This window comes from Octodon degus, unplaced genomic scaffold (genome assembly GCF_000260255.1).
Source record: "Octodon degus isolate 3935 unplaced genomic scaffold, OctDeg1.0 scaffold00030, whole genome shotgun sequence".
NCBI classification, from domain to species: Eukaryota; Metazoa; Chordata; class Mammalia; order Rodentia; family Octodontidae; genus Octodon; species Octodon degus.
Window position 1 is genome coordinate 3,309,869 of NW_004524606.1, and position 18,487 is coordinate 3,328,355.

Sequence of the window (18,487 nt, forward strand, 5' to 3'; positions counted from 1 at the left end):
CCGCCCCAGGAGCAGGGCCGCAGCACCAGCTCGGTGCAGGCCGCGGGGCCGCTGCACCGCCAGGGCCTGGCCGCCCGCCAGGCTTGCGCCAAGTTCAGGTGGGAGAGGCGCGGCGGGGCCGGGTGGCCGCGTGGACGCGGTCCGGTGTCACCAGGGGGCTGGCCTGGACAGGGAGGAGGCGCCGCCGTCTTCTGAGTGCGGCGTCCGGGGTTCGGCGCTGCTGCCCGGGGAAATGTGGGAGGAGTGGGAAGCCCCACACTGGACTGGAGGGGGCCGGCCGAGACGGGAGGGTGACCCCTAGTCGCCCCCCACAGTCCCCAGAGCCCTCTGACTTAGCGCCCGGCCCTGCGTGGCGGTGGCACGCCTTACACCAGTCTTCCCATATGGCCCGTGCCCCGGCGGGGCCTGGCGGGCAAAGGGGGCGGGAGGACACGCTGACTGTTCAGGGATATTGGGGGCCGTGGTGGAGGGGTTACTCGCGGTCACCGTGACCGTGTAGGGAACGGAGGGCAGGGGCAGAGGGTTGGTGCTGAGTGGGCAGCTCTCCAAGGTTCCATGGAGGGTCCCACCCGGCTCCTCTTGCCTTCCTCTCCCATAAGCAGTCCCACTCACGCGTGGGCTCCCACGCGGCTCTGCGCGCGAGCTCTAGGCGAACACCCTCACTGCCACATCAGTCACCCTGCGCTGCGCGCCGCCCCCCCGCCCCCCCCCCCGCACCGCAGCCACGGGACAAAAGCTCACACCCTTTTGTGCACACCCGCTGCGTTCAAGCGTCTAGCCCCCCCCCCCTTCCTTAGACCAAGTACTAGCAGAGAGGTGGCTCAGGGGGCCAAGGCAATAGCAAAGGAGATTCCACCCCCACCCGATGTCGTCCTCCGGTTCTGTCTTCCCTCCCCGCAGTGCTGTTGTTACCCGTGGAAAGCCTCTCTTCCGTAGGGCAGGGGGCTGTTTTCTCCCGCGGTCCCGCGAAGGTGAGCCCTTGGAATCTCTTCCCTCCCAAGGACAGGGTGGCCCGTGAGGAGCACCCCCGCTGCCCTACAGGTGTGAGAATGGAAAGACTTGGCGACTTTGGGGCCTGCGGGTGGCGCAGGGAGTGGAGACTCTTATTTTGAAGGAAAGCCCCCACCCGCCACCCCCGTGATTTGCACGCTGACCCAATGGCAAGCCCTTGGCCAGCGCTGGGCTTGTTATCAATTACATGTTGTTCCTGCAGCCGCTGTGTCCCCGCGAGGATAAACAGCAGGCTTGGCTAGCTGAGAGAGCGGGCGGAGTCGAGTGGCGGGCGGGGAGGGTGCCCAGAATAGGGTGTCCCCTCCCCCGGCACGCAGCTTGCACCACGTGCAGCTGGTTTTTAGGACCTGGGACATCTTCAGCCCTAGTTCGCCCTCTCTTTAATGCAATGCCAAGCCCTAGGAAATCCTAGAGTCCTTCATTCTCAGCACCTCAGTATTCTGACCTCTGGCATATGCAGTCCTGCACTAAGATCCTGTGGCCTGACTGGGATTGTCCCACTCCAGGCTCCCAGAATCACCTTTCACTCACTTACACTCATTCAGCAAAATCTGGCAGGCCATTTTTGACTCTGGTATTACAGCCTTGGACTGAACAGCCAGAACAGCTTATATTCTGGTGAGGAGGTAGATGGGAAACAAAGTTCACAAACACATAATCAAGATAGTTTCCCACAGTAGTGCTTACTGAGAAGAATATAATGTAGGATGATGTAATGAAGTAACTTCTCAGCTTAGATCTAAATAAGGAGCCTCGGGAATTCTGGAGGGAGAAGGACCCACATAGAAGGAACAGCTGGGGCAGCATGGAATGGTGGGTGAGCAGCAGAGCATTAGGGACGCAAGGATGAATAGGACCCAGTTTTTTTTGTTTTTTTTTTTTTGTTTTTTTTTTTGTTTTTTTTTTTGTTTCCAGAACTGGAGATTGACCTCAGGCCCTTGCACTTGCCAGGGAAGCTCTTATTTCACTGAGCCATCTCCCCGGCCCTGTTGTTTTGTCTTTGAGACAGAATCTTGCTATGTAGTTCAGGCTGACCTTGAACTCACTATGGAGGCCAGGTTGGACTCAAATTTGTGGCAATCCTCCCACCTCAGGCTCCCAGGTGCTGGGATTGCAGTTGTGCATCATCATTCCTAGCATGGAGTTTGGGTCTTATTTCTTTGAGACCTTATTGGAGGGGTTTCCTTCCATGATCATGCAACAATATCTATTTCTTCTACTATTTTCATATCATTTTATCTATGAATATCTCAGTTACTGTCTTTATTTTATTTTATTTTTTCTGTATTTAGGGCAAGGTCTACAGGGTCTACAGGGTCTCACTATGTAGATCAGACTCATAGTGATTCTCCTGTTTATAGCCTCCCAAGGGTTGGGATTACAGGGGCACAACACCATCCCCAGTCTTAATTGCCCTCTTAGTGGGCCCCAGGGTGGGCCAGCACAGCATGCTGGGGATCGGGGATCGAACCCCACCAGCCTACACTACACTCTGCCTAAGCAGGCGCTTTAGTCCACTGAGCTATCAGGCTGGCCCTTCAGTTTCTGTCCTTAAAAGGTAAAGATTTTAAAAATATGTAGCCACAAAGCCATTAATCACACTTTAACATATTAGTGGTTAATATGGAATATTCAGTTGGTGCTTATGTTGCAGGAGAGGTTTTAAGGCCTCTTTGGGGCCACAGGGCTGTTGGAGGCCCCCTAAATTCTTAGCATCCCAGCAGTAGCAGGGATCAGAACGACTACTATTTACCATATCTGAAGGCTGGTTCTTGCAGCCTTAACTGAGTGACCCCTTCGCATATGCAGAGCAGGTAATAAGTGAGCAGCATGTATGAGCTCATTGGTCGCTCACAGATCAAGGGGGACACAGAGAGGCTGTGCCACCTCCCTGAGGTTCCCCCCTGATAGCTGCAGACAAGGAGCAGAGCCCGAGCTCAGAGGCCTAGAGTAGAATGTGCTTCTGCCCAGTCTCACTACCCTTCACCTTGTCTCACACTTTCCCTCCTTCCCAACAATGATATGTATATTTTAAAACATATACCTAGTTTTAAATCCTTAGTGGAGTATTTAAACCCAAAAGCCAAAAATATCCTTTCTGGAGCTCCATGAAGCTTCTTGTCAGAGTTTGAAGTAGAAGTGAGAGAACCTGGCATCCCTAAGCAGGAGGGAGAGGTAAAGACCACTGAAGTGTGGAACATCTGGGGAAACTAGGGTTTAGGTAAAGCAAAGCCTTGCTGAAGGTTGTAGCTGATGATGGTGGTAGCCTATTGATCACAGGCAGAGTCGTGTGCAGGCTGAGATGCAGAAGGACGTGGGTGTGGATAATAATGCCAGGCTCCAGAGGATCTCTGGCTCATGATGCTCCAACCTCAGTAAACACCCAGCCTGCCATGGTCACTGGGTGGGGACAAAGGTCTAGAGGTGGCCTCATCATAGCTAACACTGTTGACTCTTTGGACACCAGACCTAGCATGGCCTTTGGCTTCAAAGGACACAGTGTTCTCCTCTCTTCTCTATCAACATCCTCTGAGCCCCTGCTGGGTACCAGGTGTCATACCAGGCACTGGGGACACAGCACAGACAGTGAGTCCACAGCAGAGTGCACTGGCTAGAGGGGAGACGGGCATTAGCTGAGCCTTCCTGAGGCGGTGAGTGTCCCACATGGGAGTGCAGTGGCCATGTGTGCAGGGGAGGAGATCCACCTTCCTCATTGGTCAAGGGGATCCCATCTTCTGTCCTACTAGGTGGTGGTGAGGTCCAAGGTGGTCATACATACAGGGTGCCCTGTGACTTCTTGTTGACTTCTGTATCTGTGTGTTACTGTTAGGTACAGGTAGAACATTTGGATCAAGCCTTACTCTACCTCCTCTGTTCTGGGCAGAGGAAAATGAGACTTGGGGATCTGAGAACCAAATTGTGGATAGGCTCTTCCTCTATCAGATGGAGAAATAGAGCAGCAGGGGTGGGTGTTTATCATTCTTTAATTTCTTTGTCTCAAAGCTACAGTTGTCAGATTAAAATACAGGCAACATAGTTAAATTTGAATCTCAGAAAAGATAATGTTAAAATATAAGAATGTCTCATCCAATAATATTGGTAGCATACTGATATTAAAAGAAATAAAGAAGTAGTAAAATCTGAAATTCACATTGACTGGGCAGCCTGTACTTTTATTTGCTCAATCTGGCAACCCTTCAGAAGCTCTAACTACACAGGGCCAGAGGGCAAAGAGCCATTCTCTCATCCGTGTTCTGTGACATGACAGGCATGAAGCTCAGATTCCTGTCCTCAGATATACAGTGGCTCCCTGACATTGGCCACTCTTAGATCCTTAGAGCTTCCTCACATCCTTTTCTCTTGTATTAATCCACATCATTCAGAGATACACATGTTCTTTTCCAGGATCATTCTGGAAAATGTGTTTGAAACCAGAAGTGCCCAGGTTGTGCAATGAGCCTGGAGAGGGATCTTTTGCAAACAAAGTGGTGCAATTTCAGAAAACACTTGCAGGCCCCATTCTCCCGCGGGATGGAGGCAGGATCAAGGCATTTGGCAATGAGAGGCCTTGCGCAGGCAGTTAGGGCAGGGGTGTGGGGGTGCACAGGCCCAGGAGGTGCCAGTAAGTGAAGTGTTCTCTGACCAGGCCTCCCTTATTCCCTCTCCACAGCCACCACCAGTACGGCCGGGCCAGCATGGTGGACCACTTGCTTCCAGTAGACGAGAACTTCTCGTCATCAAAGTGCTCTGTTGGTTTTCTGGGTGACAGGCTGGCCGGCCGGCAGGTGTACCACATGCTGCCGTCACCCCTCTCTGAGGATGACAGCGATGCCTCCAGCCCTTGCTCCTGTGCCAGCCCAGACTCTCAAACTCTCTGCTCCTGCTACAGTGGAGGCCTGCGCACCAAAGGCCAGGATAGCATCTTGGATTTCCTGCTGTCCCAGGCCACGCTAGGCGGTGGCGGTGGCGGCAATGGGGGCATTGGGGACAGCAGTGGTCCCATGACCTGGGGGACCTGGTGGAGGGCGCCAGGGTCTGTGAAGGGGGAGCATTGCTGCTTCCCCGAATTTCCTTTGGGTGACACTGATGACGTCCCCAGGCCATTTCAGCCAACGTTGGAGGAGATTGAAGAGTTCTTGGAAGAGAACATGGAGCCAGAAGTAAAGGAGGTGCCAGAGAACAACAGTAAGGACCTAGAGGCCCGTGGTCAGCTCTCTGCACCACACCGGAACCACCTCCATTCTGGCTCTGGAGGGAGAGAATGCTGTACCCCTCCACCAGGTGGCACCAGTGTGGGCGGCACCCAGGGCCCAGGAGAGGGGTCTGCACCTGAAGGGCCCATTCCAGTGCTGCTGCAGATCCAGCCTGTGCCTGTAAAGCACGAATCGGGCACTGGGCCTGCCTCCCCTGGGCAGGCCCCAGAGAACGTCAAGGTTGCCCAGCTCCTGGTCAATATCCAAGGGCAGACCTTTGCACTTGTGCCGCAGGTGGTGCCCTCCTCCAACTTGAACCTACCCTCAAAGTTCGTGCGCATTGCCCCTGTGCCCATCGCTGCCAAGCCCATTGGATCTGGACCCTTGGGGTCTGGCCCTGGTGGCCTCCTGGTGGGCCAGAAGTTCCCTAAGAACCCAGCAGCAGAACTCATCAAAATGCACAAATGTACTTTTCCTGGCTGCAGTAAGATGTACACCAAAAGTAGCCACCTCAAGGCCCACCTGCGCCGGCACACGGGTGAGAAGCCCTTCGCCTGCACTTGGCCAGGCTGCGGCTGGAGGTCAGTATGGTGGGGGACAGGCCCTGGCAGTGAGCACGTCCCTGCTCCTATCTGCTCCTATGGGTGTGTAGCGCATACTATTTTCTCTACTATTAGATAAGACTGATTAGGAAAGAGAGAGAGGGGTGGACAGGGGCAGGGCCAGAGCTGGCATAGCTGCCCAAAGACTTCCTTGTCCCTCTGGATTACTAAAGCCAGAAGCTACTTGGTGTCTCTAATTTCATAATGACCAGGTAAGACTTGTTAGGCCCTTGCTGCCTACTGGGTCTCCCAGTCCAGTGGGGCTGGGAGCAGTGGAAGGGTGTTCACACTAAGCAGGAATTGAGGGTGACAGCACAGGCTATGTGCCAGGGAAAGGCCTTTCCCATGCCTTGCAGTGCCCATGGGGTAAGTATCACCATCATTCCCAGATTTTGTCTGAGAACATGAAAGCTTGGGTTGGTCGTGTGCCTTTCTGAGGCTACCCTGCTCTGTAAATGGGATTTGAGCCCCAGGGGGTGAATCAGAGTGATCACATACAGAAAATGTTAGCCCCTCAGCCAGGGAGATGACGTTCCTTCACAGATGCCTATGGGCACATGGGCTGGGCCTGGTCCCTGTTTCCTCCCTGGGAACATGGAGGTGTGTTTTGAAAGCCACAAAAGCCAAGCACGAGGGAAGACCAGGCTGGATGACAGTACTGGGTCAAAGATGCAGAATCGTAGGTTCTCTGCTCTGCATGGCAAGGCAAGAACACTAGCTATCAAAGGGCAGGAAACTTTCCCAGGGTTGCCTGGCCTTTCAGTGCCAGAGGTGGATGGAATTGAATTCCTGTGCATCCATCTCTGGGTCCTCTGTGGGAGGGCATGTCTGCCTTTCCTAAAGTGTAGACAGCCTGTTGGAAACTCACATGCTCAGGGGTCATCCAGGTCCTGCTCAGTCTAGGACAACCATCTCTTAAGGATTCCTGACCTGGCAGAAAGGGCAGTATGTGCTGTCCACACATTGCTTGTCTTTGCCTCAGTTGCTGCTGCGCCTGCTGGGAGATGGGGTGAGTGGTATATGCATCCATGTACATATTGATTGCTATCTAACTAAACCTTGAAAATGGATGTATAGCTCTGTGTGTGTGTGTGTGTGTGTGTGTGTGTGTGCGTGTGCACACACATACATACTTGTGTCTGCATCTTGCTTTCTTCATATGTCCATGACCAAGTGTGTTTGTGTACCTCTTGTGTATGGTGGTATGTGGATATATTCACGTGTGTGGGTGTGGCGTGCAAGACTTTTGTTTCCTTCAATAGACCTTGGTTCCAAGAACTTGTGAGCATTGGCCCTGAGCAGAGGTCCTGGCCTGGTGAGATTGTATCTCAGGCTGGGAGCTGTTACATGGACTGTGCCCCTGGTAGCCCCTTTTCCATGTGCACCAAGCTGGCCCAAGAACTTTTCTCAAAGTGTCTTGTGTTACAGAGGCCCTTCTCCTTTCCTGAGAGAGGATGTTACTTTTGGTCCTGTCCCCACCACCCTACTCATGCAGCCCCTACAAACCCTCAGGGTTTGGTCTTGTTGTCCTTTCTCATACTGTGGGCTGCAAAGTGGGCACAGGGATAACAGTGTCTTTGTGAGGGAGGGTGTACATTGAAGGGGTGCTGTGTTGGGAGGTCATAGATTGCAGGGAAGAGCCCAGATGGGACAACAGGGGCCATCTTAAGGAGAGAAGGACACTATGACATCTTGTTTGGAGGAGGTGGTAAGGGCAGGGGTTTTGCACCCCATCTCTGATCAGCTACCAACTTGTTGTGTGCCTTTGGAGTGATCCTCCACAAAGCCTGTGTCCCCGTGTAGTGTGGAGGGCTAGCACTTTACAGCCATCAACAGAACCCTTCTTAGGGTACATGTTATCACTGTCATACATGGTCAGAACTGAGGCACGTCCAGCTTAGGAGGTTTCCCACACTTGTAGAGACTCTGCATATCTTCTTCCTTCCTTGGGATGGGTGGCCGCCTCCAGAACATTGGCCCTGACTCTCATGATGGGCTCATCTGTTTCAGTGCCATCCCCCTGCCAGTGCTGATGAATGGTTTCTCCAGCTGGGATAAGGTCAGGTAGGGCTGCAGGCTGGGAGAGCAAGCCCAAAGCCCAGAGCATATCTCAGGAAGGCAGACTATGGCTTTCACACAGTTGCTCCTGACAGTCATGAGTTACCTAGGGCAGGAGGTGCGAATGGGCACTTGTGGGAGGGATTCAGTTACATACTGTCTGAGCCCTGGCAGTGACTTCTCAGCCAGGATCCACTCAACTGAGGAAGGTTTAGCAGGTGTAGGCATGGTGAGTGCAGTGCAGTGCAGCCCCAGGAGCTGCCTCTGTTTTCTGCCCTCTGGGCTTCTAGAGGGCTCTCTAGATTCTTCCTAGTAGGTCTGTCATTCATGATGTCACACATGGCAGAAGCTTTGCCCATTTGGCAGCTGAGGAAATCTGTTTCTGGGAAGGGCTGTTTCTCTGAGGCTGAAGGAGTCCCTGGGTAATTTCAGGGGTCCTAAATCCATGGGGTTGTAGCCATGAGGTTTCTGTTGTCTTCAGTAAGATCCAAGGGTAAAGTTAGCTCTGCAGTTCCTTTTAGCTGTCAAGGGGGAGGATGGGCCCAGCATGGAGGCAGCTCAGCTTGGACAGGCTTGAGAAAGTGAAGATGATGACTTGTCATAGTTATGAGCCACCTACTATATACTGGGCACTATTTTCCTCTGTTCAGTCCCTTTACTCCCATGGGGACCTCATTACCTCCTGAGACTGTTCTGGTCTCTAAGTGTACAGCACGCAATTCAGTGGACTTAAATTCCAATCAGCTCCTCCCACACAAGCCCACAGGCTGGCTAGCATGCTCCCTTCTCTCTTCCCCTTCCTGAGGAGGATCCAGCCACTCTCCTCTGCAGCTCAGGAATAGGCCCACTCCAGGACCTTGGCCACTAATAGCATCTCCATGGTGGCTGTAATGATCTCAGCGTGGTCTGGGCTTTGTACTGTACACCCCCACTGGGTCTTCATAACAGCCTTCTAAAGTGTAGGTACCAACCTGCACTCAACTGAGGGGGAAACTGAGGTATGGAAGAATTGTGTCACGTGTTCCCAGGGATGTAGCTAGTGAGTGTGAACATGGGATGAACCCCTGGTGGGAACTGCAGCCCACTCTGCTAGCCACACCACCTGATACCAGAGTGACCAAGCCTATATCTTCACCTCAACCAGTCTGTCAGCCCCTTCAGCCTCTATACTTGTGGGCTTTGGGATTAAGGCTGAGCACAGCAAGCATGATGGTGACAGGAGCCCCTCGTGAATATTGTAAATGTTATGTGTACATTAGTTCATTTAATCCTCAAAATTGGCCTATGAGGTGGGTATCAGTATGTTGCATCCACTTTACAGGAGAGTAAATTAAGACACAGAGCAGGTTAGTAAGTTCTTTACTGTCACACAGCCACTACATAGTGGGCCAGCTATCTGCTCACTGTCTGTCCCAGCCCCTTGTGCATACCTTGGGGTGGTGAGCTGGATCTGGCCACCACCCTCACATCCTTGCCTGCCTGTCTGCTCAGGCTGTTCCCTACTCTTGAGGCCTCTTCTCTTCCTCCTCTTCCAGGCTAACTTGGGTCCTGGCACTGAGCCCTGGGCCCACAGAACAAATCACCTCCTCTGTTTAGCCCTAAGTCTCCTCCTCCCACTGCCCAGGTCAGTGTGTTCCTGAGTACTCAACCCTGCTTCCTTCTGCTATTGTCCTGCATCCAGCATTCCTTGTCTTTTCTACTCTTGTGACATAATTCTATACCATTGATGGGTCTGAAGCCAGACTCTTCTAGTCTCCAACCATCTGGGAAGGGGCTACTTGCAGCCTTCCTAGAAGTTGCCCTGTTTCATTCCCTAACACAGGCCTTCTTTGTTTCCCACAGCAGAACATCCTGTTCCTGAATAGCCAAGCTATTTCTCCAGAAATAATCCCTTTCCTCCATAGCTAATGTGAATATTAATAACTGCCACAGCCCTAGGTGGCAGGTACTGTTGTCATCAACAGTGGACACAGGAGGGCCAGAAAAGGGCAATTTCAGGCCCAGGGGCACAGAGCCAGGAGGTGGGGAAACAGATTTCCAAGCCAGTGGCTCCCAGCCTGCTCTCTTGTCCCCTATGTCACTGATGTTCTTATGCAGTAAAGTATTCTCTGGCCCCATGCTTGTGCTACACAGGAGCTCCAGAGATGGTTGGGCAGGCTGTGCATTACACAACCCGAGAGAGTTTCATTTCCATTGTAGCCACCAAGACTTGGTTGTGTATGATGGTGACTTTCTGGCAGATGGAGATGAGTGTGTCAAGGAAGGGGCAACTTCACAGCAAGGAGCTGTGTGCACTAGTGCTGATGTTGTAGGCTGCTTCCAGGGAACTACCCAGATCCCATGCTTCCTCTGCTCTACAGCCCAGCAGAACAAATGATGGCTTCCCCAAAGCCCCACACACATACTGTAGGACCTCACCAGGGACTGACCTTGCACTGAACTAGATGCATGTGATAAGAGCTCACAATTCTTGAACAACTGCTGCATGCCAAGCACTCATCTAAACACTTACTTCATGGCATTTTACACTGTCCTAGGAGAGGTCATTCTCTCTGTGTAGGTGGGGAAACTGAGGCTTAGCAAGCTTAGGGGCTTATCAGTTTGCCTGTTCACTCCAGAGCCTTCATCTTACCCATCCCATCCCTGCCCTTCCCACTGTAGTCTCAGACTTTTCTGTTGGCTGCTATTGGGAGAATATGTGGTTGGGGTGGGGATCTCCTGGGGAGGTCTAGTCCAGGAATGGTCCCTCAGGTGCCAAGGTGCTGTAGCAGCAGGGAAGGGGCTCAGAGTGGGGACAGATTGTTCCAGCTTGCTGTAGTCTGGGTGCCCCTCAGCTGCCCATCCCTCCCAGGGTGTCTCTGTAAGTAGAGCTCCATTGTGGCCTATGTCACCTTCAGATGAACCCTGAGGGCTGACAGAAAATGCAGTCTTCATTGGACAAGTGAGGAAACTGAAGCCCCTGATGGTTCGGTCATTTGCGCAGGACCACACAGGGCATCCAGTTGGATGAGAATGGTCAAGGCAAGACTGAAAGAATCTTGCCTTGTTGAGCCTCTGTCCATGGTCTCGCCTGCCCAATAGAACTGGTCCCAGCCCCCTGGCTAGTGCCTGGGAAGACTTGCCCCTGCCATCTCATTTGTTGAGGAGCTTGGTCCCCAGCTCCAGCTGGAGGCAGTTGTCCCTGTCCTGGGGGACAACTAGAAACACACTACCTAGCCAGGTAGGGAAGCTCTGGTGGAAGCTGAAAGCATCAGTTGGGAATCCAAGCTGTCTTCATTTACCACAGTAGCCAGGGAAAGGAAAGCTGCAGCAGGGGGCTGTTCAGAGGCCTTTGCTATGGTTTCAGCTGCTCTGTCTTGCCACTGACCCTGTATCAGCACCATGAGTGTTTCCTTATCTGCCATACAGGACAGTTGTACTTCATTGAGTATGAAAATATGCTGAGAGGCCTTCTCTGTGCCAGGCACTGATGATGCCCTGAATGTGGGCTGAAATGCCAGTTTCCAAGTGCAGCAGCTGTTCTCTGTCTGGGAGCAGGTCTGTGGGCTCCAGGGCAGCAGAAGAGATCAAGGCACTTACTATTGTGCAGAACCTTCCCGTGCCCACCTGAGCCCTTGCCTACACATGTGTTATTGGGTCCTGTTCCCCTTCCAGCTATAGAACCAAGGTTGCCAAGGTCAGAACAGAGGTGGGCTACCTGCTCGAATCAGTTGGATGGGTTGGCATCTGATTCTCTGGTCTATAACCTGACCTGTCTCTGGCCAAGTAGCTCCAAGTATAGAAATGATGTTTTAGACCTGGTGTTCCTATGTGTATGTGTGTTCATGCATGTGTGGATACATGTGTGCATGCATGTAAGAGCACATTATATGTATATATGTACACATGCTTATACATATGTATACATCCACTGGGATTGCCCCTGCAGTGGCTCCTTGTCCTCCTGAGGCACTTGGTAGGTCCACACTTTCATTTGAATGTACTTACTGAGCACCTACCATAAAGTAGGCAGTGGGCTGGCCAAAGGGGAGACCACAGGGAACCAGACAGACATGTTCTTCTTGATGGAGATGACATTCTAGTGGGACAGACTAATGCTCATCAGAATATTGAAACTAATTTAAAATTGTGGCAGTAGGGACCAGGGAGACAGCTCAGTGGCATAAGCACCTGCCTGGCAAGCACAATATCCTAAACAAACAAAAATTGCGCTAGTGGCATGAGTGAGGAAAGAGAGGTGCATAATGTACCTAGAATGAGGTGCTGGAGGGAGGTCTTTCCTAAGAAAGTAGCATTTGAGCTGACCTCTAAGAGAGATGTAGAAGACAGCAAGGATGAGGAGGGAGGAGCATTCTAGACAGAACATTACAGACAACTGGCCCATAGCAACACCCCAGAAAGTCCATTGTATGCGGAGCACAGAGGAGGCAGGGGTGGCTTCATGAATTGCCAGGACCAGTGTCAGGTGGGGAGAGTCTCAGGTCCCTGAAGTCAGCATTGGGGCACCTTATCTGGACTGTGTTTCTTGCTTATTACAGGAGTTTTTGCCCCCAGGCTAGTAGAGGTGGAAAGGGTGACATCAGAGAAACTAAAACTTAAATATCTCTCAGGGTTCAGTTTTGTTTAGGAGGCTTTTAAGGGGCCACACACCCAATACAGCAGGGTCCAGGAGTGGCTTTCTAGTCCAAAGACCCATTTTCCTGCTGTAACAGGAAATACAAAGGAGCTATGAGCTCCCTGGAGGCTGGGGGTCGGGGCTGCTTCCTTCTCCTGGGCCTCAGTTTCTCCTGTGAGCCAGTTTCTGATAGTCCTTTAGGGATGCCCTTTTGGAGTTTTGGTTCAGTGGGGAAGATGAGGCCACAGGGTACCGAGAGGCAGCCCAGGTCAGGACCTGAGTGACCTGAGGATCCTCAGGGTCCCCCAGGCCCAACAGCAACTGTATGAGCCATGAAAGCATCCTACTCTTGGCAGCCTTAGATCCTGCCATCCAGAATGCTCAGAACGGACCCCTCTGTGACAGCTGAGCCAGTGGTCTGTGGTTCTTGCCATCCTGGAGGGGTAGCAGGGGGCTGTCTTGTGGCTGAACAGTGACCACTGCCAGTGAAGGCCGAAGTGATACGGTATTGTGAGACCCAGCATGGCCTCTCTAACCCTGCCCTAATCCCTTGGAGGCTGAGCATCCTTGCCTGAGCGCTAGGTGGGTGCCTGGGGGCCTGCGAGCTGCGCCTTGCTGACCCGCCATGTCCCGCAGGTTCTCACGCTCCGATGAGCTGTCACGGCACCGGCGCTCGCACTCCGGCGTGAAGCCATACCAGTGTCCTGTGTGCGAGAAGAAGTTCGCACGGAGCGACCACCTCTCCAAGCACATCAAAGTGCACCGCTTCCCGCGGAGCAGCCGGTCGGTGCGTGGTGTGAACTAAGGGCACCGCCAGTCCCAACCCTGCCTCCTATCCCCAGACTCATTTTTTTAAAACAATAATTTATTTGCCTCCTTCAGAGGGAGGGATGTGACAATGTTACCAGCCTACCTTCTGAAACCTAGAAGTTGAGACCCCAGAGCCATCACCCACTGCCTTTTCTGGGAGGACTTAGAGCCACACTCCTGCGTCCCTGGGGGCTGGGTCACCAGCACCTGGGGCCGGAGGCAGGCCTTGGTGCCTTTGTGCTTTTGTGCCTTCCTGCAGCAGCCGCGCCTGTGCCACAGCCACCAGCTTGAAGCAGGGTCCTGGGGGCCTGGCCCTTTTCCCACTGGGCGCTTTACCTGGGCCAAAGCCAACATTTTATGTCTGGGGAAGAAGAAATGTGCAGTTTAGAAATTTCAGTTCCCAGGGGAGCCAAGCTGGGAAGAAGGAAATAGGCCAAAGTCCAGGACTGCACTATGGTGTGAAGGCAGCTGGCATTTAAGATGCACCTCTAAGGCTGAATGGAGGGTGTGGCAGGGCTCTTGCCCTGGCCTCTGGGCGTATGTGGGAAAGAGTGCCCCCTGCCTCCTGGGCCCACAGCGCATGTGCTTGAGTTCAGTGTGCAAGACAGACAGAACCATAAGCATCTGTCCCCAGCTTGGCTCATTCCTGTCTCGTGTTTGCCAGATAAATGCTGACACCAGCCTCTAGGGTCACCTTCCAGAGGAGAGGGAAGCAGGCTGCTCTAGCTGTGAAAGACCTAGGTAGAGTCTCCCAGCCCTGATTTAGAAATGCATTCCTTGTTTTGTCTAGAAATTAATATCAAACAAACTAGCTTGTTTTGACAGGTTTATTTCACATCCTATGAATGTATGTAAATAAGCTGTACATAGGTACATCAACATAAAATCTTTTAATAACATTGACATGTGTGTAAATTTGAAATTAAATCTATAAAGCTGGTGTACATATGTTACAATTATGTATATTTTCTTTGGTCCTTCATAAAAATATATTTACTTTGCCAATAAAAAGAAAAAAGTCAGCTGCTTTTCTTGGCATTCGTGTGTTGTTTTCCTCCATTCTGCTGTGATGAGACTGGGACTGAGTCTTCATGTCTACACTGGGAGAGTTCAAAGGATCTTGTTTTGTACCCAGAGGGATACAGAAGTCCCCTTGGCATCCAACCCTTTGGTTCTGCTCACTATAGTTTTACTCCTTAGACCTCCATGACCTTCTCTCCTTAAGCCCAAATCTAACCCATATTCCTGCATCACATGTGGGAAGCTGCATCAGGCCAGGTTATCCTGCCCAGATCACCTGCCTCCCTGATTTTCTATTTTAGCCTCTCAGTCAGTAGCTGATACCATGTTCAGCCCCTCAGGGACCTTGTGTGTGCCCCTGTGTACTTGTGTGTGTGTCCTGAGGGCAGGCCATTTACTCACTTCCCCTGGACCATTTCCTGTCTGCACAGAGGATTTTGACTGTATTATGAGTCTTGTCCAGGCATTGGTGAGATGCACAGAGGCCAGCATATAGACTTAGACCATGTCCTTTTTCCTTTCCAATTGCCTTGTGTGTTTGAGATGTGGATATGTGTACATATCCTGGCACTGTGGGGCCTGGCACTATGGGGCCAGAGGATGAGGAGAGACAGTGGGCTCTGCTGAGAACGGCCCTATGGAAGTGACTAGGTCCAGCATGCCACAGCAGCTCAGCTGGTGCGAGGCAGAGAGGGAGGTCTGCCCTGGGTCACCCACATGCAAAGAGAGATGAGAATCTTCTGGGAGTGGCCCTTTGCTGTGGTCTCAGCTCTTTAGAAGACTCAAAGGCATTGGGGCATGTTTTTCTCATTGAGCCTCTTGGAGATCTGAGGGCAATTGGCAGACAGATTTCTAGCAGGGAAATGTTTGTGTGGGGTGTATGTGCACGTGTGCATGAAAATGTGCACCTCAGGAGGTGAAGGCCATTGTTTTTGCTGCCTTAGGACCTGGCTGCTGCTTGTCTGTCCAGTGGTAGCAGGCAGGCACTGAGTTTTTGTGTGTGCCCAGTGCCCAGCAAGCCTCTTGGGAGGACAGCCATCCCATTCTGACTGGCCTGTCTTGGGGAAAGGCCTGGGTCTTGTAACCTCTGCCCTTTGCCCCTGAATGCCCTTTGCCTTTGAAGATAAACATGCCCTGGGGAAGTGAGGCATTGATTTCCAGCCCCAGTAACGTAATCTTTCTTCATAAACAAACAACACAGCCCCAGATAAGAAATTTGGACAGGGGTACTGTCCTTTGCTCCGAATGGTGGTGGAAGAGAAGGAATGAAGCTATGATATACAAACCTCCATGGCTGAGGACCGGCTCACATACACTGCTCTTCTATCTTTAGTGTTATGTCCCCTGCAGCCCATCTGACTGCCAGTTCTTCCAGCTGTGCCATCAGACCTAGGCTAGGCTGGCCATCTTGGACAGAGAGGATGTAGGTGGATCTAAGCAGTTCCCCATCTGGACACCCTTGAGGTGCACCTACTGTATGCTGTGTCTGCCTCATGGAAGCCTTGGTCAAGAGGAACAGGAGGTGCACATCAAGGCATGGAGCAGGGTCAGAGTGAGGCACAGGAGTCACGTCTCCTGTTCACCCTTGGCTCTGGCACTCTGGGTGGGTTTTTCACACCTCTCCAGATTCCAGCTCCTTCACCATGAAGGACAGGCAGGCATGAGCATTCTCAGGTCTCAGGGAGTGGGAAACAGTAAGTGAAGGCACAAATTCAACTTTGGTGACAGCTGGGATGCAGGGTGGGCAGATGGGAACTTGTGCCTCCTTTTTTCTCCATGGCAGATGGCCCTGATGTAGCAGTGCCACCGTAGGGGTCCAAAGAAAGGTAAGAATTGGGCTTCCTGGCTTGGCCTCTGCCTCCGGGAGACCCCTCTGCCATCTGCTGTCATCCTCTGTGATTTCTATGGTGGGAAGAAGGGTCCTTGTCTAGGTCTATGAGCTGAGAAAACAGATGGTAACATCCCCCACACATGTCCTGCAATTGTTTGTAGTAGGGAGGAATTTAGGTCACAGAGCAGAAAATCCAGATATTACAACTCCCCTCACACTCCATTCTGTTTAGTGTCTGCTCCCAAGTCACACAGAAGGGAAAGGAAGGACAATGAATCACTTTAGCAGGCAGCATGTGGGTCAAGGTGCTATAACAAAGAAGTCCCCAAATTCCATAGTTCCAACAAGGTAGAAGTTTATTTTCCTCTATTAAGAGCCTAAAGTAAGCAGGCTGGTTTTAGATGGTGGCTGTGGCATAAGATGCACAGGTTTCTCTTCTGTCACTCTTCCAGTTTCTAGGGTGCTGATTTAAGATGGCACAAAGGACCAGTTGGTATAGGCAGGTGTTGTAGTCAGAGTTTACAAGGGAAGGGATTTAATGCAGAACACACCATTTATAAGATTGTTTTATATTATTCACTCAAAGAATGAAATGAAAAAGAGTGTGGGAGATCTCTCCATACACTACAGAACCAAATAATCCATCTGAGGCCTGAATCCCACAGTAATGACCTGCATGAATCCAGCTGAAGACCTTGAGCCCATGACAATGTTTCATACAAGTCTGAATCAAGGATCTGCGCTGGGAAAGCCCAAAGGCCAGTGATGGAAGCTAGAGTCTGCACCAGCAGGACGAAGGATCTGTGCCAGCAGGCTGAGGGATCTGCACTGGAGCCAGGAAATAACACTCAAGGTAAGGACCAGAGCTCTCCCAAAGAGAACTGCAGTCATCCTGAGCAACAGTGAGGACCAGAGCTCTTCCCTTGATGAGAACAGTTGAGTTCATATCAGGGAAGCCAGCAAGACAAACTTGTGCAGGAGGATCAACAGCACACCGCCTTCCCCTCCAGTTCTCATTTTTATGATGTTGGCAATAATTCTCAGGTGGGCCTTCCACACCCAGCACCATGCTGATTTCAGTTCAGCTAGGTGTTACCAGTTGACCAATAGTTAATCCAGTTCAGCAGGTGAGGGACCCTGTCTTCTCTCCCTGTCCCCCAAGGCATGGACTAAGATGTGCACTGTCTGTTTTACTCATGTTCCATTGACCAGAAGTAAGTCACATGGCCTCATCAGTTGCAAAGTAAGCTGTAACATATTTTCCTCAGCTGGGAAGTAGGTGCCCAGCTAGAATATGGGGGATCTATTACAGGAGAAAGAAGAAAAAGTGGAAGTGGGGGGCAGTCAGCAGTTTCTACTACAAGCCAAGTATGCCATAAGCTTGCACAGCAGAGCTATGGAGCACCAAGGGGACTTCAGGTCTGTCAGGTCACCCATGTCCTCAGAAAGGACATACCCAACAAGTGGGGGAACCAATGGTTTGGATCTCAGGGACAATGGATTTTCAGGAAGGGAAACTTAATGAGGAAGCAGGAGGCCCCAGGTAGAATCTTCACACCTGTGGACAACTGCCAGCCCTTGAAATGTTCTTCACAGTCTCCTAATTCTCCCTCCTGTCTTCCTTTTCTCTTCTTGTACCCCTCCTCTTTCTCTTATTTTTCCCCCTCTTACCCCTCCTTCTCCTTCTTCTCTTTTTCCTTCTCTCCATTTTTCCTCTTTTTCTGGTACTGGTGATTGAACCCAGAACCTTCACACTGAGCTAATTAAGTTGGCTAGGCTGGGCTTGATTTTGTAACCCTCCTGCCTCAGACTCCCAGAGTACTGAGATTATAGACATGTACCACCATGCCTGTCCACTGTCTGCTTCTAAATAGGACTCAGAGTCTGTACAGGGACCATGTAGTGAGGTGGACAGAGTAAGAAGAGCTTGGAATCAGTGAATCCCTAGAAAGTTGTAATTTTCTTATGTTGCATTATTTCTGACTATCAAAGGTATAGGCAGGAGGAACCACTGGGAATAGGCATGTTCCACACAGGTATGAGGAAGGGATCTGCACTTACACAAGAGTGCGGTCAGGGTTGATCTAGTATGTGGCAAACAGCAGTTGTTTTTGTGTTTTGTTTTGAGAAAGGTATCACTATGTATTTTAGGCTGGCCTTGAACTCACTATGTACCCCAGGCTGGCCTCAAACTCTTTGGTGACTCTCCTGTCTCAATCTCCAAGAGTGCTGAGATTACAGATGTGTGGTACCACACTCAAACTTCAAACAGTGGCTCTGAACAGGACTTGCTTCAATAGAAGATAAGGTGGGAATGGAGGCAGCTTCTCTGCAGCCAATTGCAAAG

The 18,487-nt window shown here is 51.5% G+C and overlaps 1 protein-coding gene and 1 long non-coding RNA gene across 4 annotated transcripts in view; one reads left to right on the forward strand and one right to left on the reverse strand.

Annotated features, from left to right (window-relative positions):
• Positions 1 to 1,821, reverse strand: part of LOC111816334 — a 9,456-nt gene extending 7,635 nt beyond the window's left edge. Inside the window, exon 1 of the long non-coding RNA XR_002820752.1 lies at positions 913 to 1,821. This is a non-coding gene — a long non-coding RNA (uncharacterized LOC111816334). The remainder of the gene's footprint in view (positions 1 to 912) is intronic.
• On the forward strand, positions 7 to 14,315 carry Klf15 (Kruppel like factor 15). Of its 3 annotated transcripts, none has more exons than XM_004629476.2 (3): positions 7 to 98; positions 4,682 to 5,785; positions 13,116 to 14,315. In XM_004629476.2, exons 2-3 carry the CDS (start codon positions 4,707 to 4,709, stop codon positions 13,282 to 13,284), a joined length of 1,248 nt encoding a protein of 415 aa, XP_004629533.1. In that variant the 5' UTR covers positions 7 to 98; positions 4,682 to 4,706; the 3' UTR covers positions 13,285 to 14,315. The 3 variants fall into 3 exon arrangements, with proteins under 3 accessions (XP_004629533.1, XP_023569086.1, XP_023569085.1); XM_023713318.1 differs by lacking the exon at positions 7 to 98 and adding an exon at positions 3,386 to 3,597; XM_023713317.1 differs by lacking the exon at positions 7 to 98 and adding an exon at positions 3,387 to 3,662.
• Positions 14,316 to 18,487: the final 4,172 nt, after the last annotated feature.

Bases quoted from the DNA above. Each gene is read 5' to 3' on its own strand.
- Klf15 (XM_004629476.2), top strand. From the start codon at position 4,707: ATGGTGGACCACTTGCTTCCAGTAGACGAGAACTTCTCGTCATCAAAG. The intron at 5,786-13,115 runs GTCAGTATGGTG...CATGTCCCGCAG, and splicing joins TGGCCAGGCTGCGGCTGGAG to GTTCTCACGCTCCGATGAGC.